At 40.1% G+C, this 12,656-nt stretch overlaps 3 protein-coding genes across 3 annotated transcripts; 2 read left to right on the plus strand and 1 right to left on the minus strand.

Moving 5' to 3' along the window:
• Positions 1–468: 468 nt before the first annotated feature.
• On the plus strand, positions 469–2,355 carry LOC113770233 (probable 2-oxoglutarate-dependent dioxygenase AOP1). Its single transcript, XM_027314642.1, has 3 exons — positions 469–845; positions 981–1,137; positions 2,263–2,355. The coding sequence occupies exons 1-3, from the start codon at positions 469–471 to the stop codon at positions 2,353–2,355; spliced, it is 627 nt and encodes a 208-aa protein (XP_027170443.1).
• Positions 2,356–2,883: 528 nt separating this feature from the next.
• Positions 2,884–6,847, minus strand: LOC113770234. Its single transcript, XM_027314643.1, has 3 exons — positions 5,510–6,847; positions 3,671–5,329; positions 2,884–3,387 (listed from the first exon to the last, which is right to left on the minus strand). Exons 1-3 carry the CDS (start codon positions 6,845–6,847, stop codon positions 2,884–2,886), a joined length of 3,501 nt encoding a protein of 1,166 aa, XP_027170444.1.
• A 1,189-nt stretch (positions 6,848–8,036) lies between these two features.
• Positions 8,037–11,342, plus strand: LOC113770235 (caffeic acid 3-O-methyltransferase-like). Its single transcript, XM_027314644.1, has 4 exons — positions 8,037–8,590; positions 9,439–9,750; positions 10,143–10,205; positions 11,032–11,342. The coding sequence occupies exons 1-4, from the start codon at positions 8,131–8,133 to the stop codon at positions 11,340–11,342; spliced, it is 1,146 nt and encodes a 381-aa protein (XP_027170445.1). The 5' UTR covers positions 8,037–8,130.
• The last annotated feature ends 1,314 nt before the right edge of the window (positions 11,343–12,656 follow it).

A 12,656-nucleotide genomic window follows, 5' to 3' on the forward strand; every position in this document is an offset into this window, starting at 1 on the left:
ATTCTCTAGAAAAAGAGTATTTTAGGATATTTGTGAAAAAATATAATCTATTGGTTTATATTGTTACATAACCTTAAAAGCAAGGGAGGTAGGTGTAATTTTTAAAACTGATGAGAGCTCTCTGTAATTGTTGGAAACCTCAAGGGAGGTTTCTGAAATTATCCCAAAAGTTTAACACATTTTCTTGGGAACAGTAGTAATTCAATGAGATTCCTGTCAACCATTGATTTTGAATTCTCGTAACAAATTCAAGGTGCTGGCTAATTTTGTAACTCCAACAAAATATTCAAGAAACTTTGAACTCTAAATGAAACACAATTATATGCATTTCTACTGTTTTATAAGTACGTTATATCCTATGCTATAAATCCACATCCTACACCCTTGATGGGAGCAGAAGAGATGGTAGTATTCCCAATACACTTAAGGCGTCGAGCTAGCTCTGCAAAATCCGTCTAGTTCAATTTCATGGATAACCCAAAGTTGCAAAAACTTCCTGTCATCAACTTCGGTCAGGAGAATTTGCAGTATGGCACAAAAAGCTGGTCCTTGGCACGCAACGAAGTCCGCCACGCTCTTGAAGAATGCGGTTGCTTTCTTGCTGTGTATGATGCAGTTTCTTTCAACTTGAGGGATTCAGTATTTTCTGCGCTAGAAAAACTGTTCGATCTTCCCGTGGAAACAAGAAAGAAGAACACTTCTGATAGGCTTTTCTTTGGTTATCTTAGCGACCACCGTGACTCAGCTATTCGTGAGAGCGTGGAAATCGAAAATGCAACCGACATAGAAGAAGTCAAGAAATTCTCTAAGCTCAAGTGGCCCCAAGGAAATGATGACAATTTCAGGTACAACTTGATTTATATATCCTCATCTTATCAATTCTTACTAGTAAATCCAACAATTAATTAGCGCGCAATGTATTGAAATGATCCCAAGCGAATTGCACCTTCAATTTGTTTCCTTTTATGAATAATTGTTAGTGGGATCATCCATGAATATGCAAATCTGGTAGCGAAGTTGGAACAGGTGGTGACCCGAATGGTTTTCGAAAGCTATGGGGTAGAGAAGCTGAAGTGTGATTCTCACATAGATTCAATCACGTACTTGCTTCTGCTCAACAGCTACGAGGCGCCTGGAGTAGACGATGAATATCTTTTAACTTGAGGATATTTTGTAATACAACAACTGCAGTGTGAATTGTAGCTCTTCTCTGACATTTTTTTTCGGGAGTAACTCCAACTGGAGTGTGAGGGACTTATAAACCTAAACCCCAACCCCCCCAATACCGATGTGGGATAGAAAACCCCACAGAGTGCCCCGCTACTAAGAGATAAAGACCCCCTAAGCCCCTGAGAATGAGTTTTCTTTCTGACATTTTCTTACGAAAGTAAGAATTTTCGGCAAATAAATCTAACTCCCCACAGTAACTCCAAAAGCCGGCAACTTTTGGAGTCCTGTGAGGGACTTATAAACCTAAACCCCAACCCCCCAATACCGATGTGGGATAGAAAACCCCACAGGGGTGAATTGTAGCTCTACTGCAGTGTACTTGATGATGACAGCAATGAAAGTTACAGATTTACCAAAAAATAATAATAATAATTTTTAAAGTCACGTTCTTTAAAATTTTTGCTGCATTTCCTTTTGTTTCTGTAGAAACTGGAACATGGAGAAAATTCTTAAATTGTGATGAAAAAAAAAAGTTATTCTACAAAGGGGGTAATTTTTGAAGTTGGTTCCAGACTTGTGATCTTCGCATTTGTGAAATGCGAGTTCAGATAACTCGCATTTCACAAATGTGAGGTAAGTGTTTCCAGAAAAAAAGAAAAAGAAGATCGCATTCTCCAAATGCAAGCTTCTTAAGCTCGCATTCTGCAAATGCGAGCTTAAGAAGCTCGCATTAGGAGAATGCGAGATTATGTACCTCGCATTTAAGAAATGCGAGGTATTCGATCTGAAAACAATCAGATAAGCAAATTGGCTACAATATGGACTCGAAAGGGGGGTGCTTGGAAACGTTAAATAAAACAAGATAAGCATGTATTTAATAAACTTATATTCAATTTAATTAGGAATTCTTGATTAACATTTTGGCATGATGCGTAATAATGTATAGGGGGTTAGAGGGAATATTAACTTAAAATATTAACTAAAAATATGTATACAAGACAAGCATGTATCACATTTGCTTGTACTACTAAAATATTAACTAAAATATTTGTACCATAGTCTTGTGCTACTAATTCTAATTTATTTTTCCAGTTGCAGAGAATGGACACTCGTTTGGCACGTATAGATGATCATTTAGGCATTACTCCACCTCAGGGTGGAGCTGCAGATGAAGATGACGATTGAAGCTGCACCATTAGGATCACTATATTATTTGTACATGGATTTGCTTGCATTTTGTTTTTAATCTGTGAAATGTTGGATGTTTAACTTGATTTTACTTTTTCTGTTTTTTAATTTACTAAAGACTTGTGCTTTTGCAGTGGTTTGTGATTATTGGCTAACAAGTTGCTTGGATTAAATGTTGTCTATTTTGGGTTTTCTGGTAGGGAGTTTAGTCCACTTTTTAATGGGAGATTCTGTCATAATTTTTCCAAAAAAAATTTATATATATTTAATCATAATAAATTACAATAAACAAATAAAATGTTTTTCAAATATCCTAGTGAAATAAATATATGTGGTTTGGGAATATTTTTTCTCATTTAATTTGAAAATGATTATTATGTGATTATAATTTTTACATTTATAGGAAAGTATATCTTTTAATCTATAAGATAAATAATCACATAATAATCATTTGATTTTTTTTAAAACAATCTCTTTATTAATCAACTGCAATGAGGGAAAAAGAAACAAAAAGCAAACTGCTACCTAACAAGCTAACGAAACTCTACTCCTACGAAGGCTCGGAACGCCCAACCGATCCAGCGTAATATCACCTCTCACCAGGCGAGGCAAGTCAGAGAACGAACCATACGTTGAATTAATCCCAAAGTCCACCCCCACATTGGCCAATCTATCCGCAGGCCTATTCGCTTCTCGAAAACAATGGGAAATCTCCCTAATATACCGTCTAGCTTCCATCAGCTCTTGTAAACCACTTTGCAACTGCCATGGACACCTCACTGTACCCCTAACAATCTGAACTAGCACCAAAGAATCTGATTCGATGTGCAACTCACGATACCCCCGATCCAAGGCCAACCTAATCCCATGAAGAAGCGCCTTTAATTCCGCCTGCAGACTCGTCAGCTCCCCAAAAAAACATGAGAACCCTAACAGAAACCTTCCCGCACAGTCGCGAATGACGCCTCCTCCTCCACTCTTGCCAGGATTACCCCTAGAGCATCCGTCAGAGTTTAGCTTCACCACCGACTGCACCAGACACTGCCATCGAACAATTTGCACATGGTAACGCCGAGCCAAACCAGCTACAAACTCAAAAAAACTCGGCCACCCTCGACAAGAGGTTACAGAATTTTTAAACCTAATCCGAAACAGGTCTCGCAGATCACAAAAAATTCTATCACAGACTATAGTAACAGGCAAAAGCTGACCTTCGCATTTTCCACAAATTCCAACATATCAAAGAAGGCAACAAACGAAAGAGAACCTGAAGAAACGGGTTTCGAGTAGGCTTCAACCACCGGCTAATCACCTTATGTCGTATCGTCGAGGAAACACCAAACCCTCCCACCACCACTTCAAAGTTAGCCCAGATTCGCCGTGCAACCTCCCCAGTACAGAAAATATGGTCCAGAGACTCCTGGCATGGGAAGGAGCAACAAAAACACCGAGACGGCCCGACAACCCCAAACTTGTGCAAAATATCCATCACTGGCAGTCTGCCTCCCAGCAGACGCAGCATAAAAAATGAAACGTTACACGGCAAATCCTGACTCCAGATCGAGGAATACAGACAAGACCTGTTACCAACCCCTCGAGCAATTTGGTAGGCCGACGATAGGGAAAAATTCCCTGAGGTACTGGGAGACCAGACCATTCTGTCCGAGTGCGCCTCAGCGGGAGGTACAACACTCAAGATCTGCCCCGCCCACCAGCTGGGCAAGACAGAGCGTAGGCTCTGCTCATTCCACCGACCGTGCTCCACGAATTCGGAAACTGCATATTCCTGGAAAGTATCCACCTGGCGGCATAACGGACCTTGTCCTAACCAATCATCATGCCAAAAGCTTGTCGAACCGTTGGACAAGATCCAGCGAATATGTTTCTCAGCAACCCCCTGAATAGATACCAATCTCTTCCAAGTCCAAGAACTCCCCGGCAAGACTTCAGTAAAACAAGGGTGAGAGTTCGGGCAATATTTATAATGCAAAAACTCAGCCCATAAGGACTTCCGCAACCTAAACTGCCACCACAGTTTCATTGAGAAAGCCTCGAAAACATGCCTCAACGACCTCAACCCAGCACCTCCCCTGTCATATGGCTGACACAACTGTTCCCATTTGATCCAGTGGAAACGCAGCCCCCTCTCAGAGGAGCCCCAGAGGAAATTAGCAAACGTCTTCTCCAGCATCCCAAAAATAGCTTTGGGAGGAGTCGATGCCGCAAGAATATGAAGAGGCATAGAAGATAGCACACTCTTGATCAGTACCAGCCTACCACCATGCGACAATAACCTCCCCTTCCACGATAGCACCGTGCCCAGTATGGAATCACAAATTGCCGAAAAATAAACTTTCTTCCTCCGCCCGACATATAAGGGACAACCCAAGTATTTAACTGGAAACTCCCTCGAGGAAAACCCCGTGAGTTCTCCAAGCATACGTTTCCTCGCCCTGGGAAAGTTGCTATGGGTCAAAAAACAACTCTTTTGATGGTTCACCTGCTGACCTGATACCAAAGAGTAATCTTCCAGAGCTTTCAACACCAAACGAACTGACCTCTTCAGCCCGCTAGAAAAGATAACGACATCATCGGCATAAGCCAGATGCGTAACCTTCGGGCATCCTTGGGATACACTAAACGGTGAGAAGAGCGGGGAGGAAAGCAACGAATTTAACAGGCGAGAAAGAACCTCGGCATCGATCACAAAAAGAGCTGGAGAAATAGGGTCCCCCTGCCGTAGCCCACGACTAGATTTAAAGAAACCTTGTGGGACACCATTAATCAAAACCGAAAACCAGACATTCGAAATCAGCCTCCAAATCATATCAATCCATCTCTCTCCAAACCCAAACTTACGCAAAACCTGTAACAAAAAAGGCCAAGAGACTCTGTCGTAGGCCTTGGCCATATCCAACTTCAACACTACATTGCCCCCTCGATTAGATTTCCGAATATCAGATATCAACTCCTGGGCCAACAAAATATTCTAAAAAATCTGCCTTCCCTGAACAAACCCACTTTGTTGCGGAGAGATAATACTCGGCAGCACCTTTGACAAACGGTTGGCCAACAGTTTCGAAATGACTTTATTGACAAAGTTACAAAGGCTTATCGGCCGAAATTGACTAAAATCTTGCGGGGAAGTTACCTTGGGAAGCAGCATTATCCACGTCGAAGAAACGCTTCTCGGCAACTCATGACCACAAAAGAAACTAATCACTGCTTCACACAAATCATTGCCCACCACCTCCCACGCAAATGTAAAAAAGGTGCCTGTAAATCCATCTGGCCCACCCGCACTCTCCCCATCCATTTTAAACACCACCTCCCTTACCTCCTCGTGAGATGGAAACCGCTCCAAATCAGCATTTTGAACATCGGAAACAACCTTAGGAATTACGTCCAAAATACTCCATGACCCGCCGGCAGTCTCCTCCGAAAGTAAGGATTTGAAGAACTCAACCCCAATAGCAGACACCTGACCTTCATCTGATATCCACTCCCCCTGGTCATTCTTAATTCGGTGTATGATAGACTTTGCTCTTCTCTCCGCCACTATCGAGTGGAAGTATTTAGAATTTTTGTCCCCGTCCTTAAGCCATTTGACCCGTGCCTTTTGCCTCCAAAACCCTTCCTCCCTTGCCAGAGAATTCCTCATTATAGCACGAGCCTCCTGGAGAGCCAACCAATGCGATTGAGAAGGCTCATTTCCAAACGCATCCTCTGCAGCTGCTACCTCGCCCTCCGCCCTCTTCACCGCGTCAAAAATGTTACCAAACTCCACACGAGACCAAACTTGAAGGTCCCGTTTAACATTTCGCAATTTAGCAGATAAACGTTGCAAAGGACGCCCAGAACAAGGGGCTGCCCAACTCCTCCTAATGACATCCAAAAACCCAGGCTTCGTCGTCCAAACATTCAAGAACCGAAAAGGTTTAGGCTTGTTATCCAGCCTCGTCGACGATGACATTAAAAGGGGGGCGTGATCCGAAGGCTCCCTCCCTAGATGTTGAACCTGAAACTGCGCCCCTGAAAGAACGGCCGTTTGATTGACAAGCATTCTGTCCAGGCGTTTCCAAATGCGAGCCATACCCCCCCTATTATTACACCAAGTGAAAGGGGACCCCGAAAAACCAACATCCGAAACACCCGCCATCGACATGAAAGTTCTAAGCTCCACTCCTTCATCTACTCGAAAAGGCAAGCCGCCCCTCTTTTCCTCCACGCTAACAGTGACATTGAAATCACCCGCCAACATCCAAGGGTGCTCCGCCAGATTTTCCGCTAACAAAGCTGACCAAAGCAAAGATCGCTCCTGCTCATTACACTTTGCGTGGATAAAAGAAAAATAAATTGGACCTGATAGAAGCTGAGAAGTGATTTTAAGCGACAAATGCTGAGAGGATTCTCCCACAAAGGCACAATCAAAAGAGTTTTTAAAGAACACCCAAATAGACCTCTGGCTATTCACCATCCAACTATCCATCCTGAGCCGTGCTCCAAACACATGAATGTCGCATGGTAACGCCTTAGGCTCACAAATAGCCACTAAAGGAATTGAGAACTCATCAATTAACCGTTTTAACCTACGAAAATTTACAATTTTATTTAATAATAAAATTAGGTGTTTTCAACCGTATGATTATCAAATCTTTTAATCTATAAGAAATATAACTTTTTGGTTATTTATATACAAATAATTACTAGTACATAAAATTTTGTACTGAGACCTCACATTTGTTAACTTCTAACTCGTGTGAGTTTTAAAATAAAAAGGATTTATTCCTCTATGATAAATGTCAATGCAAAAACAAAAATGATTGTGTGCTCCTAATTAAAAAAAAATTTGAATATAATTTTTTAGGAATTCGCTTTTATCGGATGTGAGATACAATAAAGCCGAAAGCATACTAGTTCGGTTAAGATTTATTGCCCCAAATTATTATCAAGTATTGATGGCAATATTATGGGATCTTTTTTTTTTTCCAATTTTGATGAATTTACAGCCTTAGGTAGTAAAATTTGTAGAGATTTTCATTGCAAATTGTAAATCATTTTATAATTTGCAGTGAAATCATAAAGCAAGGGAAGGCCTGCATTGGAACTGAAGCAAAAAGAAAAATCATGGCAAAATCTAGATTCATGTTCTTGAAAATAATTTGAAGATGGTAAATAGTGAATTTTGGCTCCAGTTTCATCACTGGCATGATGAAACACGCACGGCTTCTAACTTATGTCAATTGTTTGAGCAGCCTTTTTATGTAAAATTGCAGCTTGATCATGCTCACTGGACCAGGGGCTTCTTTCGTCACAATGCTCGCTAAATGCGAGCTGAGTTGCCTGGCCGAGAACCTCGCATTTGTTAATGCGAGGTATATGACCTCGCATTTGACAAATGCGAGGTCTGTTTTTCTTTTTCTTTTTTTTTTTATTTGGATGCTAGGAAAATTCAGGGAGACCTCGAGCTTGCATTTGCTGAATGCGAAGACCCCCTGGACGGAATCCCATACAAAAAATGCTCCCTTTATAGAATTTTTTTAAAAATCATCATAATTTTAGAAATTTCTCCTGGAACATGGGCTGCTGGGACATTTGTACCAATGGTACGTAAGCTTAGAGTAGAATTGAACAGGAGAGGCTCCATCTCCTTAAATACTGGTACAAGGCGAAAGCTCAGTTACCAGGGCGAATCCACAATTCAGTGAACATAGAGTAGAATAGAATCTGTAATTAGTAGGCCGGTGGGATCTTTTGAAGTGTAGTAGTAATATGGATTCTTTGGCAGAAACAACCAAGAACCAAGTTGTACTAAAAGAAGAAGAAGAAGAGGAGGAGGAGCACTTCTCGTACGCCATGCAGCTAGTTACCTCCGCAGGGCTGCCCATGATGTTGCTTGCTGCCATCCGGCTCAATGTGTTCGAGATCATCGCCAGAGCTGGTCCCGGTGCTCAACTGTCGCCTTCAGAAATTGCGGCTAACGTGTCTTCAGAAAACCCAAATGCCGCTGCTATGCTGGATCGGATGTTGCGGCTCCTGGCAAGCTACTCTGTGCTCACCTGCTCCGTTGCCACCGACGTGGATGGTGATCATGCTATCCAAACGCCAACAAGAGTGTATGGATTGGCGCCGGTGGCCAAGTTCTTTGTACAGAACAAAACAAAGGGAGGAGGTTCACTAAGCTCCCTGCTGGCCTTGCTTCAAGATAAGGTCTTCATTGACGGTGAGATTTTCACTTTTCTTTTATCCTGTTTAATAAAAACAAAAACTCCTATAGTTGAGATTACTCCTTTGTGGAAGCATAGTGCCTGGTCCAAAAGCGATTCACTACCCTAAGAAACTCCATTGAGCCCTCTTCTTTTATTTTAATTTTTAGAAATGAATAGAAATGAACTTGTGGCAGGAATTATTACATTCATGATTGGCCAAGAAAAAAAAATGCACGGCTGAAATTATGACTTGGGAATCATTTTCAACAATATGTGTGGATCCCACCAAAATATATACTGAACTTACACCGTGTTTAAAATGATTAACATTCTAATCAAATTCATTTACATCTTGTTGAAATACACATAACCGGTAAGGAACTGTTCCAGCCCCTAGTCCATTAAATATTATCAGTGTCTGGAATAAAAAAAAAACAAATCACTCCTTTGCTTCTAACTATGCCTTAACCTACAAGTTGTAATTCTACGATGCACGTAGCCATTTTGTTAGTGATGGTCTTGATTCCTCTGCAAAAGGATTACTTTTAGTGATTTTCTTCTAAAATCGCCAAAACAGGATCACTGGATTTTGATAGAACAACACAAGATAGTGGACTTAAACGACTCAAATCTCTGCTTTGGATGTAACACATAATTCCTTTGTGAAATATCAAATCCATAGACAATTATACTTAAAGTAGCACTGACTACTCAAGCCAACATTAAAGTAGCACTGAATAAATTTTGTTCATAGTTTTCGTTGTGAGTACACGTGTGAACTCTATGGATGCTTTTCTTCCTTGCATGTATTTAAGAACAATTCGGCTTGTAAAAAGGCCTCCATAAAATATGCTTTTGGACCCAAAATTTAGGTACCAATTAGAAGATGCAGTTCGCGAAGGGGGAGATCCGTTTCACAGGGCGCATGGTACACATGCATTTGAATTTCTTGGAAGCGACCCCAGATTCAATGAGGTATTCAACAAGACAATGATCCACCACACAGCTATCGTCATAAACAGAATGCTTGAACGGTACAAAGGTTTTGAGCACCTCAAAACTTTGGTAGATGTTGGTGGTGGTCTTGGAATGAACCTCAATATAATCACAACTAAATACCCTAGCCTCAAGGGTAATAATTTTGATTTGCCACATGTTATACAACATGCACCAGCCTATCCTGGTATAATTTTTGCTCTTCTCCATTTGTTGCTCAGTTATGTTTGCTCTTTTGCTTCATTACCCTTTAATTAACCAATTCAAGATAGCATGTGAGAACAAATAAAGAAACAGATGCAGACACTTCAAAATAATCTCCGTTAAATTGCAAAGCGAATGAGTTAGTTTTGGGGAAGAAAGACACTTACCATCATGAGTTCTATAATTTTTGTTTTTTGGAATTAAAGAAGTTTCAATATGTTGTACGACACACTGTTATACTGAATCACAGGCTTCCACAAACTATTGCTTGAAAAGAAGAATTGTTTATTCCATAATCCACTGCATTAGAATAGGATTTTTTTTTTTTAAATCTGTAATCCATTACCTTCTACCCTTAATAAGGTAAATTTGCAGGAGTTGAACATGTTGGAGGAGACATGTTTGAAAGTGTTCCACAGGGGGATGCCATTTTTATGAAGGTAAGTTCAACTTTGAAGGAAATCTTATTAGAAGTCAGTCAGTCACAACAAATGCTATCTTTGAACAATATTCTGCAGATCTTTTCAATCTAATTATGTACAGTCCTTCTCTTTTGAACCATATTATGCAGATCTTCAGAGTCTAATAAGTTACCCAACTTCTTATTTGAGTTGCATTTATTTTTACCACTTTAATCAATGAACATTTAGTTGTTAGGCAACAGACGCTTTAACTTTAAAGGTTACTTACACACATGGTTCAAAGACTCGGTCGAGTCGTTACCGTCTCGGTCCCTCCTGATACGATACCGGGACGATACGATTTTGAAATACTTGACTCATCGAGATGTCACCGCAAAGGGTTAAAACAGCCGAGTCATCACTCCGAATCATCCCGAGTCAACTTGAATTTTCATTATTTTTATTAATTTTTTAATTATCTTTGTTTATCAAATTTTTTACAATTTTTAGAATATTAAATATTTCAAAAATGCGCATCTCGCCGAGACCGCGACTGATATGTCGAGACCGATGTGGAACTGTCCGGGCCGCGACCGCGACTTTGAACCACGCATACAAATTATATAACACTCTCTCTAACTTTAGCTATACCATATGGAATTTTAAATAATCAGGAAAGTATCTACAGATCAGGTGAATACTTATAGATTAAGGGATAGGATAATGACACATTAGAAATAGTAGTAGTTGAGAGTGATCTATAACTCTCAAGATCATAAAGTCTGTCATCGTCTTATGATGCTTTGTAAAAGGAGTGCCTTTTGTCTGGAATACTCACAGACAACATCCATCAATACTTTTGTAATGGATACTTCATGATTGGGATGATGATCATTGCTTGAAGTTGCTGAAAAATTGTTACAAGACTTTACCAGACAATGGAAAGGTAATAGCTGTTGACGCAATTCTTCCTGTGATTCCTGATTATAGTGCACGCGACAAAGCTACTTGCCAAACAGATCTCATAGTGGTGACTAAAGTAGGAATTGAGAGATATGAAACAGAGTTTCTTGCCCTGGCTACTGCTGCTGGATTTAAAGGCATAAGTGTGAAATGTTTCGTATGTAACTTGTGGGTCATGGAGTTCTATAGTTCATGGGGCATTGTACTTTAAAACCTTAAATGTTGTATGTTGAGTGATTGTTAATGTCATGGTGATCATCTGCAATCTACAGCGAGGAAAAAAAACTGCAATAGTGACCTCGTAAGAATAAATTTAAATATTGTTTTGTTTCCGAATATGATAATTATGATGGAGCTAAGGCAAGTATGATTTAGGCAGGGGCGGATTTAAGGTGGGGGCATGGGCCCCCACTACTGCCTCCCCTCAAATTTGTATAATAGTTATACAATTTTGATATAATCGTAAAGGTGCCCCCAGAGTTTTTTTAGAACAAATGTGAAAAAATAGATCACAAATTTTATATCATTCACTTTCCTCCCCTGGTCTCCCATTTTTTCCTCCAACAGAGCCAAGTGCCAATTATATCCGTCTTTTCTTTTGGTCCCCACTCCCCAATTCCCTTTCCTCCTCCGGTCCCCATTTTCCCTTCACAACCGACGGCTCTTCTTTCTTCCCCCATTTATACTTGTTAGTGAATTTATTATTTTTTTGCTATTAGAAAAAGAGTAGATAAAAAATTTTGATGTTATTTTTGCCCCCACTAAAATTTTTTTCTGGCTCCGCCCCTGGATTTAGGTGTGGTTGGGTATTGTTATTTTACTTCATCCATGCCTTAGCATACTCCAAAAGACATGAAAAAAAGTTTTCTAATACAACACATTTACGTAAAAGTGCACTATCCTACCTATTAAAAGCGCCAAACGCTGAGGAACAGTAGAAGTGGCGTCCTCTGGTGTTCTGCCGGTTCTTTGGTGATTTTGTGCAGCCTTAGGGGCAATTTGGGCGGGAGGTTTCCCTTGCTGCCTGCTTCTTTCTTTTGTTTTTTCCCATCTCCCATTTGGTGTTTCAACCTGGTGCTGCATGTAGTTTTTTAATGCTCCCAAGCCACAATTTATTTTGGTTTTGCCATGATGAGCCACAATTTGTTCCTGTTTTGCCATGGCTTGAGCCTAACATTAAAAAAAAAAAAAAAAAATGGTGCCTGGTTTTGGACTGATACTACCTTTTTTAGCCATTAGGAAAATATAAATTTAGATTAACATTTTAGTATGAGTTCCGCTCCAAATTTCTTCTAAATTAGTCACCAAAAAGCCTGCTCCAAATTTTGTCTACACTCCTAACCAAAAAAAATTACAAAAGGTCCTTGTGTGGCCACTTCTACAACACTTTTTGCACAAATTCAAAACAAATTTCAGTATAATTTTGTTCCAAATTCAATTGAATATTTTAATACCAATTTTGTTCGAAATTCTTCTACATTACTTGAAAAGGAAAAGATGTATGGTGAGCTTTGTCTACACTCCT

Source organism: Coffea eugenioides, chromosome 5, assembly GCF_003713205.1.
Source record: "Coffea eugenioides isolate CCC68of chromosome 5, Ceug_1.0, whole genome shotgun sequence".
In the NCBI taxonomy this organism is placed as follows: Eukaryota; Viridiplantae; Streptophyta; class Magnoliopsida; order Gentianales; family Rubiaceae; genus Coffea; species Coffea eugenioides.